The sequence below is a fragment of the Cupressus sempervirens genome, chromosome 5 (assembly GCF_028749045.1).
Source record: "Cupressus sempervirens isolate cs-2001-9-10 chromosome 5, ASM2874904v1, whole genome shotgun sequence".
Classification (NCBI taxonomy): domain Eukaryota; kingdom Viridiplantae; phylum Streptophyta; class Pinopsida; order Cupressales; family Cupressaceae; genus Cupressus; species Cupressus sempervirens.
Window position 1 is genome coordinate 380,468,128 of NC_143122.1, and position 14,598 is coordinate 380,482,725.

A 14,598-nucleotide genomic window follows, 5' to 3' on the forward strand; every position below is an offset into this window, starting at 1 on the left:
GGATTCGTATCATGTTTTGAGATCCCTGCGATGTGATATTTGAACCGGTAAATGCCCTCGGATATTACTTTTTCACATCGAATGCAAATCACTTTGGTTGGTTCATCGGGTGCTTCATAGGCATATTTCCATGCTTGACCTCTCGCATTCTTTGGCCTGGTGCCAATGTAGCCTGAGGGGCATGGAGTCAATGGCCATTTGTCTGCCATTTAAAACTGCTGCGGGCTGCCTACACATACAAATTTAAAAAAAAAACTATAAATAAATTATAACAAGATCAAAGTTAACAGTTAAACAAAGAATTCAAGCAACATTCCAATAACAGCACCAATAAATTGAAATCCAAATAACATTCAAACAAACTAGCTGCTAGGGTTTCAATTTTTTTTTAAAAGGGCAAATTTTTAGCATAAATTCGATCTAGAATGGAAAAAAATGCAAATGAATGCATTTAATCTTGCTTACATTCATCAAATGCATTCATAACTAATTAGGAATGTATTTTTATCCATTGCAAAAACAAAAAACAAAGATTCAAATCACTTACCTAGTAACGAAGAAATCGAATCAAAAGGCCTCCAAATGCACTTGATTCTGCCTATTTCTTGCCAAGAACTCCTTCTCTATCCTCTCCTCTCCAAAACACCCTAAGCAATGTAAAAACATAATGAAAAAAACGTGTTTTTTTGTCACTTTATGTGACTGCCGGGCGCGGGCATTTTTTTTGCAAAAAATCGCGATTTTTAGGCGATTTTTTAGGCGATTAATCTGCAATTTTTTGGAAAAAATCTGCAAAAAAAAATCGCAATTTTTGGGGCGACTAAATCGCCGGCCTCAAAAAATCGCGATTTTATCTTGTATCGCCGATTAATCGGCGATACTCACATCTATGGTTGAGAGTATCAGGTAGAGTTCATAATTAGAGTTTAGACAACTTGTGTAATGAGAAACTTGATCAAGAATTGGTGTTGAGGCAAAGTTTGTTCAAAACAAGATGTAAAGCTGTATAAAAGTGTTGCAAATTGATCATTGATAATGGGAGTTCAGACAACCTAGCATTACAGAAATTAGTTAGCAAGTTGCAGTAACCAAGGATGTAGCATTTGGAGCCATATCAGATTGCATGGATAAAAGGTGATTATAAGGTACTGGTAAGTGAGCAATGCATAGTAAAATTAAAAATTGGATCTTATCATGATGAAGCTCTTTGTGATATTATGTTAATGGATTGTTGTCATATCTTGTTGGGAAGACCTTGGCAGTACAACAGACATATAATACATGATGGTAGCTTGAATAGGTATACCATAGTAGCAATTGGAACAAAACAAGCATTGTTACCTTAGGTAAGAGATCCTAAGAATGAGAATTGTACCACAATAAGGGTTTGCTTGGTTGAAGGGAGAAAATTCTTAGACGGTACGAAGAAAGAGAGTATTGAATAGGTATACCATAGTAGCAATTGGAACAAAACAAGCATTGTTACCTTAGGTAAGAGATCCTAAGAATGAGAATTGTACCACAATAAGGGTTTGCTTGGTTGAAGGGAGAAAATTCTTAGACGGTATGAAGAAAGAGAGTATGTTTTATGCTTTGATTTTGCAAAAGTCTAATTTGGGGATAATAGATGAATAACCTAAGGAAACAAAAGAGTTATTGATAAAATTTGAAGATATCATTTCATATAATGCTCCTGATAGATAAATGTTCTTGATAGATTACCTCTTGTTATAAGTATCAGTCATTCTATGGATCTAGTATCTGGAGTACGTTTACCAAACAAAGCATTGCAATGGATGATACCTGTAGAGAATGAGGAATTGAATAGGGAAGTGCGAGAATTGTTGAGGAAAGGTCTGATTAGAGAAAGTTTGAGTTCTTGTCTAGTACCTGTAGTCTTGACATCTAAGAAGAATGGAGTGGTGAATATGTATTGATTCTAGAGCTATCAACAAGATCACAGTAAGGTATAGATTTCCTTTGCATTAGATGGATGACATAATGAATTGTTTGCATGGAGAAAAGTATTTTACTAATATTGATTTGAAGAGTGGTTATCATTAGATCAAAATTAGAGGAGATGAATGGAATGTCCTACATTTAAGACTAATGAGGGTTTTTTATGAATGGTTTGCTATGACTTTTGGTTTAGCTAATGCACCTAGTATTTTCATGAGGTTAATGAATGACATATTGAAGAAATTCTTGGGTAAATTTTTGATTGTGTACCTAGATGATATTCTTATTTTTAGTAAGGAAAAACATGTGTTGCATGTGAGTCAAGTGTTATAGAGATAGAAAGAAGAAAATTTGTTAATCAATATCAAGAAATGTTATTTCATGAAGGAAAAGATAGTAAATCTTGTATTTGCTATTTCAATTGATGGTTTGAAGATGGATCTTGAGAATGCGAAAGCAATTTTAAAATGGCTTAGACCGGAGAGCATTGGGTAAGTTAGATCATTTCATGGATTGGCTGTTTTTTAAAGAGTTTATCAGGAATTTCAGTTCGGTTTGTAATCCTATGACAAAGACTATGAGATGTGATTGGAAGGGTTTCGAATGGACACATGGAGCAAACCAGAATTTTGAGTAGTTGAAGAAGAAAGTCTCTGAACAACCAGTATTGGCCTTAATGGATTTCAACAAGGTATTTCATGTGGATTGCATTGGAAGTGGGAATGCAATTGGAGATTTGTTAAGTCAAGAAGGTAGACTTATTGCATTTTATAGTGAAAAGTTGAATGATGCCAAGAGGAAATATTCAATTTATGATCACGAGTTCTATGTCATAGTTTAAGCATTGAAGAAGTAGAGACATAGTTCAAGGAGTTTGTATTGTATATTGATCATAAAGCATTGCAGTATTTTAGTTAAGGAAATTTAAATCAGAGGCACATGGGATTGGTTGAGTTCTTGCAGACTGATACATCTATGTCAAAGCATAGAAGTGGCTAGTCAAATAGAGTAGTTGATGTATTGATTAGAAGTAGGACTTTGCTAACAGAAATGAGATTAGAAGCACATGGGTTTTATGACTTAAAGACCTCTAGTGAGACAGATTCCAATTTTGCAGATGTATGCAGGGTTTGTAAGGAGCTTGTTATAGTTGGATGAGGCAAGTGGTTAGATTATTTTGTTAGGATGATATTTTGTTTAAAGGAGTTCAGTTATGCATACCTAGAGGATCAATGAGGCATAATTTGATTAAGGAGAAACATAGTGGAGGACTTGCCAAACACTTTCGTATTGACAAGATAGTAGGTTTGGTGAGTGAGAGATATTATTGGGCACATATTTATATGGAATATAAATGTCATAATTTTTTCCCGAAATTACATTTGTCAAGTTGCTAAGGGTAGTAGTGAGAATGTGGGTATGTATATAGTACCTAGTAGACCTTGAGAGGATATTAGCATGGATTTTGTTTTGGGATTACCGAAGACACAAAGAGGTAATGATTCTATATTTGTGGTGGTGGATAGATTTTCTAAAATGTCAAATTTCATTCCTTGTAATAAGACATCGGATGTAGTACATGTAGCTGAATTATTCTTTAAGGAGATTGTAAGATTGCATGGGCTAGTGAGGAGTATAGTTTTAGACAGGGATAACAAGTTTTTAGGGTATTTTTGAAGGACGCTTTAGAGGAAGCCGAATACTGATATGAGCAGTGATAGTTGGTAGGCAAATGCAATATTTATTTATTGTTTGAGCAAGTTCAGGGTCTACAATGTATTTCAGACTATTATATAAAGTCTGAATTCACATTTTACGAAGTTAAAAGGATTTTATGTGTTATTAACATTTGATTACTTATGTTAGAATGCAAGTTCTATTTTATGTATTGTTTCCATTATTGAACGCAATCTGAAAGTATTGACTAGTAATTTAGAAAAGAAAATTAGTGCGACAATAAATACCATATCAAACACATTTACAACAATCTACTAAAAACCAATTAGAACTAAGTACTCCCTAACAGTTCGGTTCCGCAAGACTTTTTCGGGCACTTAGAGAATCTCAGCAGGTTCCAGAATGAGTTTCCCTTCCTCATTGAGTGGTGGAAGATCTGTAGTGACGGTGATGTTTTTCCTGATAGCCTTCTTCAGAAAAGAAACATGGAAGACATTATGAATGCGGCTACCTTCGAGAAACTCCAATTCGTACGCTGCCTCACCAATGCGACGGATCATGCGGTAGGGACCATAAAATCGGGGCTTCAGTTTCTCCTTCCCTGTTCCTTTTAGTGAGGATTGTCGGTATGGTTGAAGCCAGAGGTAGACCAGATCCCCCACCTCAAAACTTCTCTATTCGATGTCTGTGAGCATACACCTTTTGTCGGTTTTGTGCCTGCTGAAGGTTTTCTTTCAAGCTCCTCAGAATGTCTTGTCCCTCCTGAAGCCAATCCTTTGCCCTTTGAGTGTGGTTGTTGCCCAACACTGCATCGATGAAGGAGAGTGGTTCGTGCCTGTATAGAGCTTTGAATGGCGCCATCCCTATCAACATGTGATACGTGGTATTGTAGCAGTACTCCCCAAGATGGATCCATTTCACCCATGCGCGTCGTTGTGCCGAGATGTAGTTCCATAGGTGGCCTTCGAACCATTTGTTCACAATTTCAATTTGGCCATCTGTCTATGGGTAGTAGCTCGTGCTCGGTTATAATTTAGTCCCTGCCATCCGAAATAGTTTTGTCCAGAAGATACTGATGAATAGTCCATCCCGATCACTGACAATGTTTCGGGGTAACTTGTGCAGGCGAAAGACTTCTCTGGAAAACAGTTTGGCGACCTGTGCAGCCTAAAGGTCCAAGGGGATGACGAAGAAGTGAGCATACTCTGTCAATCTGTCAACTACCACAAAGATGCAGTCCTTTCCATTCACCCTAGGAAGACTTGTTATGAAGTCCATTGATATACTTTCCCACTTATGTTCGGGAATCAGTAGAGGCTATAATAGTTTGGCAGGAAGAGTGTGTTCGGATTTGTTTTGTTGGCAAATAGTACATTCTCTGACAAGCTGCAACACATCCCCTTTCAGTCCCTTCCATGAAAATCTCTCCCGAATACTTCTGTAGGTCTTAAGGAAGCTAGGATGTCCAGCCAAGGGGGAGTCATGCACTTCCTTCAGGATCTTCTGCTTCAAGTTTGATTTTGACACTAGGTAGATCCGATCCTTATAATAGATGATACCACTGTAATGTTCCACGCTCTGCTAAATGACGATACGGTAGATTGAACCTGGGTGGACAACCTAATATTGTGGATTTTGGAAGCTGTACACTACATTGAGACCCAAAAACAACCGTACTTCATGCTTGGAAGGCCTACGTACAGAACAGGAAGTCCGCATGGGAGTCTTATGATTCCGTACGATGGGCTAGGAAGCCGTACGGACTGTATAGAAGGCCGTACGGAGAAAATGGAAAATGGTATGGTGCAGATGTCATACGGGGTATGCAGTACGGGATGGAGAATATGCAGTACAATGGTCTACAGGAGAGTAGGCAATCAAGTCCGTACGGTGTGGAGGGTGCACAGCAAGTGAAGGCCGTACAGTGTCTTAGGAAGGCCGTGCAGTAGAAAGGGGATCCGTACGGTAGTAAGCCATACAGTGACCAGAAGGAGAGGTTGTTAGGATTTGAATGAGTAGAACACCAAACCAAACAAAGATATATCATACAATAGATCCAGATCATACACAGGTTGCAGTCGAAAGGCTAAGAGACTCACCAAAAAAAACAGAGATATATGATTATGCCTTCAAATTGCCAGATATAGATCGAACACCAACAGAATAGGGTGAGGTTTTGAATCCCACCAAAATCGTGCAAGCCAAATAGGGAAGGTCTTTCACTTCCGAAATGGCGAACAATGCCGAACTCCAGCAAGAATCCGCAGTATAGAGAATATAATCCAAAGCATACCTACAAACTACCTATAGCCGTGCTTAAATACCTGTCGGGAAACCATTTCGAGGGTGTACAAAGATAGCCGACAGTGACACAAGCTACGAAGACAAAATATGGGTCCGGGATGAATTAAAAATAATCGGCCTGTTACACAGATTAATTAAATACATTTATTTTTGTTGGGGACATTACAAGCCAGAGACGGCGAGACGTCCCTGCGTCCCCTGTGGGTGTGGGGGGACGTGACCGCATCCCCTTTGGGTGCGGGGGGACACTTGGACTTCCAAGGGATGATCATTGATCGTTCATTTGGCATTTTGATTTGGACTCTTGGAGACTTGTAGTTTTTGTTTGCATTATATACTTATTTTGATATCTTGATCCATGGCACAAGTTACTTATTGCAATCATCTTTATGTCATGACTCATATGATCATTGATTAGATAGTAGATACTCATACTATTGATTTGATATATATTATAAATTAAAAATTATATAATTTGACACTCTTTCATTTGTTGATGTTCAATGTTCATTGTTTGATAATGAATCATGATGTTCCAGTTCAAAACTTCAAGCAATGTTCAATGTTTAAGTTTTTTACATCTTTATATCTTATATTGCAGTATATCTTTTCATAACTAGCATTTTAAGTACCATATGTATAGTATATACACCCCTGCTCCCCCCACCACCCCTCTGTCCCCCTCCGCTGTCCCCCCCGCTGCCCCTAAGTCAAGGCCCCTCTGTCCCCCCGTTTCGGAAACTTCTTCCCCCATCCCACCATCCCCCTGTTCCGCAGGGCGGTGTAACTATGGTTATCTTCTCTCTTCTATAAACCACTGCAAATCAGAAAACAAAGCAAAAAGAGTGTTTGTTACATAAAACAAAGCTAAAAGAAGTGTAGAAGTAGTTTCTTGTAAGCACACTCCAATGGCAGGAAGTGATTGTTTGACAATATTTTTTCTCACACTTAGTTTTTTGGCTAAAAGTTTTATTATATTTATATGTTTGTTTCTGTTTGCATTCTGCTATTTCGTTTATGTATGCTACATTCAAAGGTTCTATTATTTGAATTGAATTTATGTAGTGAGTGTGGAACCTATACTTGAATTTCTAGTAAATAGGGACATGATTAACTACAAACCAGCAAGGAAGCACAAATGTACACAGAGCTGAAAATCATGGATAGTATGGACTTGCTCCTTTTCTTAGCAAAATATTGAAAAGGCAACAAATTTACAATTGCACTAGTATAAGAAGATTAACTTGATCCAGCCAGACCATTGCAAAGAAGAGTTGGAGAAAAAACAATTAATCCTTCCTATCTTCCATGATCCCTAATCAAAGAGGTAAATTAAAATGAGATATAATTTAGCTCTAAAACTCATGTGACATTTAGTTCAGTAAAATTCCGTTGTTTATGACTAGGGAAAATTACTTGTGATTATTTTCTGAATATGTTCAATTCTGAAAACACCCTTTGTCAAAAGCCACAAACTCACTTTCACATCATCAAGTCACATTTATTGTCAGAAATTTCTATTGCGGAAATTTGAATCTAATTCATGAACAAATTGATTGGTAACACACCTGAAAATTTTCATTTCTTCCATGGCTATAACTTCTGTCAGAGATTTATGTGAGAGCCTAAATGGAAACAAGATCCATGGATGTGACACAAGTTTCTCAACCACTAGAAATTACAGCAATATTTTTGTAGTAACGGCTAGGTGTCTTAATTATATATTCTACCTTTGAGTATGAGAAATTTCAATGTTGTGACTTTCTAGCTGTCAATATCATTTTCTGCCATTCTTTTATATGATGAAGCTGGTCAAATATAGCAACAGATCCTTTAGTATATTTATAGTTTAATGAGAGAAGGTGCCACATCCTTCTGTTATAATGATGTCCCTGATCGACATGAACCATATGTTTGAAGGGGTATACACAGAGGTCACAACCATGGGTGTATAGGGGGTTAAATGGGAATATGATCCGATATGTTCCTTTCAAAAGGCTTGATATGTGTTTTATTCAAATCTTATTGGCTGGGTCAGTCACATTATACAATTCATGTATGTCTTTTCAGTGTTTATCTTTTTTGAGATTTCAGCAGAAGCTGATAGATTTGAATAATATAAATTTATTAAATTTATACATTTCATTTTTCTTGTTTTTCTATAACATGTAGATCCTTAAAGTTGTGGATGGTTTTGCGGTTATACGGTGTATCAAATTTACAAACATATATTCGGAACCATATTGATCTTGCCAAGCATTTTGAGCAACTTGTTAGAGAAGACCCCAGATTTAAGGTATTCTCATATCTAGTTATGGAAATATTTTATTTTTTAATCTCTCATTGAGATGTTCATTTTTTAATCTTATCTGGTTGGCTATGGAGTTCTTGTTTTAAATTAGCAGAAAAATGATGGGGGATGTTCTGTTATGTAAATTATCATGCTAGAAAAATGTCTTTCTAGTTCAAATTTGACAAAAGATGCTATGTTGCAGTACATAAACATGACTACAGATTTCTTACTGTTCATGTATTATATCATCAGTTTTTTAGGAAACTCTGAAGGAACAAACAGTTGTCATGTTTCTGTATAGTAATGGTACTCTGGGACATTTTGAAAAAAAATCAGTCTGAATTTAAGCTTTCAAGGGGGGAAGTTTAGGCCTTATCTTAGAATCACATTGTCCGCTATAAGAAAAAGTTAATGCATATGATAAACAAAAACACTCTAAGATTAGGGGAAAAGAAACTGAACACTGTTGTCATATCCCTGCCATAGCAAACAAGGTATTTAATATTTTTTGAAAGTATCAAAGCCTCCTGTAATAAGCATTAGCAAGCAGTGATCATTTGAAAGTAACACTGTTGACATGGCAATCCCATTTATTAAGATTATGAATGTTAAGGAGTGATCAAATGAAATAATCACTGTTTAAACTTTATCCTTATCGCTGTTTACAAAAATCAATTTGTCTAGAAACTGTTTGTTATAGGAGGGATTAGGTAAAGAAATTAAAAGATGAAGAGAAACCACCCTCTAAGTTTAAGGAAGCGACATTTCCTCCTGTTCCATGAGGGGAATATATATGTATCTAAGGAATTGACTCCAAGGGAAAAAGGGAGGAAGGAATGAAATACTGAGCGGTCGATACTTACAGGCTTACAGCAATCTGAAAAGTTACTTAGTAGCATCAGCGAAAACATGTACTCAGGAAAAGGCACCAATGAAGAAATCAGTGATCTGAAAGTAGGATTGAACAGAGACAAGTGAAATGCAAGTCACAGTTATATCCATAGCAAACTGGGAGTATACAACAGTATTGAGAGGATATAAGACAAATTGTATTCTCTAATACTCAGAAGAGTGTATTCATAGTACATACAGAAAAACTGTAAGAGAACATCTGCAGACCAATAACATTCAGAAAGAGGCTATACAATAGAACTTCATAAACTTATCGGTATATCTACTCTGGTGACTCATCATGCCTATTGCATAAACAAATGCTAGTTGTTTCTATCAATCTATATAATGTTTAGTTCTACAACTATGCAATTATCATTATGGATGACTGAATTTCTTATGATGATGAACATGTGAATGTAAGTAACAGTTTGTATCCCATCTTGAAAGGAATGGCTTGAAGTGTAAGTAGAGGGGTGTGCCAAGACATATAAGCTGCCCTAAAATGGACTAGAGGGGCTTCATGTCAGAGAGTTGAGGAACTCACTTGGAACTTCTGTCCAAGTCCACAAGATGGTGGGTGTTTGTTGGAAGATGAGACAGGATGGAATAACTAGGTACGAGCACGCCATTCAAGTGGATGTACATATATCCTACCAGTGAGGCCAAGAGGGTCAAAGTTCGATGGCTTAATCTGGGGATGACTTCAGGCAGGTACATCATGTGTCTCCTTCCAAAATCTAATATGTTTTTGGAATATATTTGATAATCTATGAAAAAATGTGATGCCTAAATCCAAGTGTATATGTGTGAGTGCGCGTGCACATGTGGATATTTGTATATAAAGTTTTTGATTGTAGGATTCAATTCTTGAGGTACATCAATAGAAAGGTATTTAATTCATGAGATGTAATCCTAACTCTAAATTTTTGCAATTGTAATTTCAGGGAAAATTCTAGGACAAAATAGGAGGGGCACATCACAAGTGGCATCATAGCATCTTTACCGTTAGTTTGTGAAAATCATTTGATGCAATCTAGCCCAAGCGCTCAAAAGGCTTCAGAAAGAGAAAGAAGAAAGCTTGAATATTGAACAACCGACACCAAAATATGCTATGAGTGAACAAATGAACGATGAGTTGAGAGCCTTCATGGAACAAACCACTTAACCCACTCAAGACCTCGTTGAATAGAGTGAGAGGAATGAAAGGACCAACTAAATCCTACAAGTCATTAAAATATAAATAACAATTCTCGTGGATAGGATACTTACTTGAACCATTCCGAGAATAATGATTGTATATCCAATAAGGGTATCGAACCCCAAGCCAAGAAAACCTCCCTTTCTACCAAGGGAGGAAAACATGGAAGAAGAAGAAGAAGCAAAAGTTCCACCTATGGATACTGTTAATGAAATTGTGAAGCATACTCTAAACTTGATCCTAAATTCAAGAGAAATGTTCTTTATAAGAATCCATCCCTAATAAGAAAAGAAAGGGACAAGTAGATAAGGATCTAAAGGAAAGGGTGAGTAAGATAACCCCTCTTTGACAGATCGAACAAAACCACAACACATTCATGGGTGTAAGTTAGACAGTTTTGTTTTGTTAAAGCCCACGATGAAGGAAAATGCCATTAAATTAACAATGCTCCCATTTTCAGGAATAACCCACGAGTGGTGGAACCATGGCCTTATCACACAAGGTCACCAACACATAACCTCTTACATCAAATTCACACAAAAACTCATTAGCAGATTCAATCAAAAGCATCCAAAATGGTACTTAAAAGACTCAATGCAACTTGAGCAACAAGGGGCAGTTGAAGAATCTGCCACCAAATTCCAAATATCTTTGTCATCGTCCAGAAATCTCTTAAGGAAGCCTCACCTATTTGTGGAGGGATTGAAGGAATCAATCAAAAATACAATTAGAACCTTGGATGCAAGAAACTTAGAAAATGAAATTCAAAATGCAGTAAAATTTGAAGATATAAGCCAAAAGCTTTATCTCAAATACACACTCCAAGCATCCTCTTAAGAATGAAAGGCATAAGAAGGAACCTTGAGGAAGTACATGCTCCCATTGTAATGAGAATTGGGAACTCAAACATGTATGCCAAGATGGAAATGCTGAAAAATAGAAATATAACCTAAAAAGAAAGAATTGGTGTTTCAAATGTAAATAACCATGGGAGCATGGGCATATATGTGGGCAAGATGCCAAGCCCACAAAATAGAGGTAGTACTCAACAAAGGAACAAACATAACTCTAAACATGAAAATAAAGCATGATGACAGAGATCTCAATAAGATCCAATCAAATAATGGATAAATAAACCAATGGAGCTTTGTGGCAAAGCTGTAACAATTACATCACCAAAATCTAGGAAAAGATTATCTAACCACTCTCCATAGACAAACCATAATATGTTTAATTAAAATCTCACTAAGGTTCCTTTAGGGTGCATCTTCATGGAACATTTCATAGATGTAAGTCATATATGTTAATGCAATTTTAGACTATAAGAAGGGTCTAGTAATGCATTTTCTTTGTGTGTTTATTTTGTGTCTGCATAAAATCATGTGTATACTTTGTGTATGTTTTGTGTCTTCATACATCCAGGTATATACTCGATGTTTTCATTGCATATGCTCTGTGTTTGGTGTTATTTTTTATTTGGATATTTCTATTTGTCACTTGTGTTTGGTGACTATCGATATTCATTATTGATTCTTCTTGCATTTATTGTTACAAACGTAAATGGCAGAATACTTGACTTATTAATTAGAGATCAAATGATCTATATATACAAAGAGGAGAGTCAAATAGAATAGAAACATTCTATTCTAGACTACACCAAAATATTAGAAACATTCTAATATTTATAGAGATACAATAAGATACAATAATGAGCATTAAAAAGAAACATAAATATTATTCTAATACCCCCCCTTAATGCTCAATCTATTTACTACACCAATAGATCCCCTAAATTTAACAAACTTGTTAGTACCAAGGGGTTTTGTGAAAATATCTGCTAGTTGCTCTGAGGTAGGGACATAGGGTAATTGAATAGATCCATCTTCTACTAACTGTCGAATGTAATGGCAATGAAGCTCTATGTGCTTGGTTTGTTCATGAAACACTAGGTTCTTAGCAAGTTTGAGTACTCCTTGATTGTTTGAAAACAAAGAAGTCGGACCTACTTGAGGAATATGCATATCTGCAAGCATCTGACGGAGCCAAATTGCTTCACAAGCTACCTTGACAGCTCCTCTATATTCTGCTTCTGTAGAGGAGAGTGCCTATGCCTATTGCTTCTTATTGGTCCAGGTAACTGTTGTAGATCCGATACTGAACACATAACCAGAAGTAGATTTCCTGTCATCAATTGAGCCGGCCCAATCATAATCGGTGAATCCACTAAGTTGAAGCACTCCTTGTGTAAAGAAGACCATAATTTGAAGTACCATGTACATAGTGCAGCACATGTTTCGCTGCAATCCAATGATTAGTGTTGGGGTTCGTCATGAACCATGAGATGTAGCTGACTGCAAAAATGAGATAAGATCTAGTAGTAGTAAGGTAGATGAGACTACCTTCTAGTTGCCTGAAGAGTGTTTCATCTATAGGAGGAGAATTAGATTGTGCGAACAATTTCAGACTAGTCTCCATAGGAGTGGAGGCAGGTTTACAATCTTGCATTTTAAACTTGTCAAGCAAATTTCTAGAATACTTGGACTAAGACAAAAAAATAGTATTGTCAGTCTACCAAACCTCAATACCTAAACAATAATGAAGCAATCCGAGATCTGTCATATCAAAAGTTTTGCACAAATCCTATTTGATTTTTGAAATCAAATGTTCTGAACTCCCAGTAATGATCAAATCATCCACATAGACAACAAGGAAAAGAATATCATTACCAGAGTGTTTAATATATAGATTACTATCTGACAGGCTACGCTGAAATCCCTGAGCAATCAAGCACTGATCAATCTTTATGTACCAAGCCCGAGGGGCCTATTTAAGACCATAGAGGGCCTTCTGGAGTCTACATACTTTTGGTTCTGAACCGACAACCTTTAAACCTGGGGGTTGCGTCATGTAGACTTCTTCCTGTAATTCACCATTAAGAAAAACACTCTTCACATCCATCTGATGAACTTTCCAACCATACTGAGCTGCAATGGCAAGAAGAAGGCGAATAGTGCTCATCTTGGCTGTCAGGGCAAAGGTCTCCTCATAGTCAATGCCTTCATGCTGGGTGAATCCTTGAGCAACAAGTTTGACTATGTATTTGTCCAAGGTACCATCTGCATGGTACTTGACCTTATAGACCCATTTATAGCTAATGGGTTTCTTCCTAGGAGGGAGATCTGAAAGAACCCAGGTGTGGTTCTTTTTAAGACTCTGAAGCTCAACATCCATGGCATGTTCCCATTTTTGAATTCCTTTGGCCTCTGCATATGTTTGGGGCTCAGGGATACTGTGGATGTTGGCCATAAGAGCAACATTAACTGTGTTATGCTGAATGCTCTTATTTTTGGAGGTTCTACCCTCAATGAGTTCATTAGGACGAAGATCACTAATCGTTTGAGCCCACCATTTTGGTCGAAGAGTAGAGGAGCAAATATCAGATGCTATCGGAATAGACGGAGTAGGAGCAAGAGCTGTATTATATGGAGGTGGCTGAGGAGGTGTATCGGTAGCATCAAATGACTCATATAAAATAGAAGGACCCAAGTTAGAGATTGCTGAAGACTGAATCTCGGAATGTGGCAGGGAGGCAGAGAACTGAAATGGTTCGAGTTCCTCATCAAACACAACATCACGACTAAAGATTAAACGATCAATGTTTACATCAATCAATCTGTAGGCCTTATGTGTGTGACTGTATCTTGTAAACATGAGTTTCTGGCTTTTGGAATCCAACTTAGTGCATTTGGCATTAGGAATCCATACATATGGTAGAGAGCCAAAAACCTTCAAATGGTTGATCTTAGGTTTGCAACCAAACCAAGCTTCCTCAGGAGTCTTATGTTTAATTGCAAGGGTGGGTGACTGGTTAAGAAGGTAGATAGTTGTGGATACTGCTTCTGCCCAATATTTTCTGGGAATATTTCTATGTTCTAGCATAGCCCTAGCCATTTCCGTGATGGTATAGTTTCGATGCTCTACAACATTGTTTTGTTGAGGGGTGCGAGTTGTGGTAAACTGACCTCTAATGCCATGAGTAGTACAGAAGGTAGAGAAAGTAGAAGAATAGAATTCCTCCCCATTATCGGTCCTGAGAGTACGAATGGGGGAACCAGACTCTTTTTCTACTAGGGCTTTAAACTGCTGAAATACAGGAAAAGCATCGGATTTTTGCTTAAAAAAATATACTCACATTTTGTGATTGAAATCATCCACAAAGAGTAAGAAGTACCTGTTCCCAGTAACAGGAGTATCCATAGGACCACATACATTA

The 14,598-nt window shown here is 37.0% G+C and overlaps 1 protein-coding gene across 6 annotated transcripts in view; it reads left to right on the top strand.

The window, feature by feature from the left end:
- Positions 1 to 14,598, top strand: part of LOC149556360 (phenylacetaldehyde synthase-like) — a 191,595-nt gene that overhangs the window by 131,039 nt on the left and 45,958 nt on the right. For all 6 annotated transcript variants that reach the window (XM_089830646.1, XM_089830647.1, XM_089830650.1 and 3 more), the window contains exon 11: positions 8,113 to 8,236. In XM_089830646.1, coding sequence (XP_089686772.1) covers positions 8,113 to 8,236 — 124 coding nt within the window. The remainder of the gene's footprint in view (positions 1 to 8,112; positions 8,237 to 14,598) is intronic.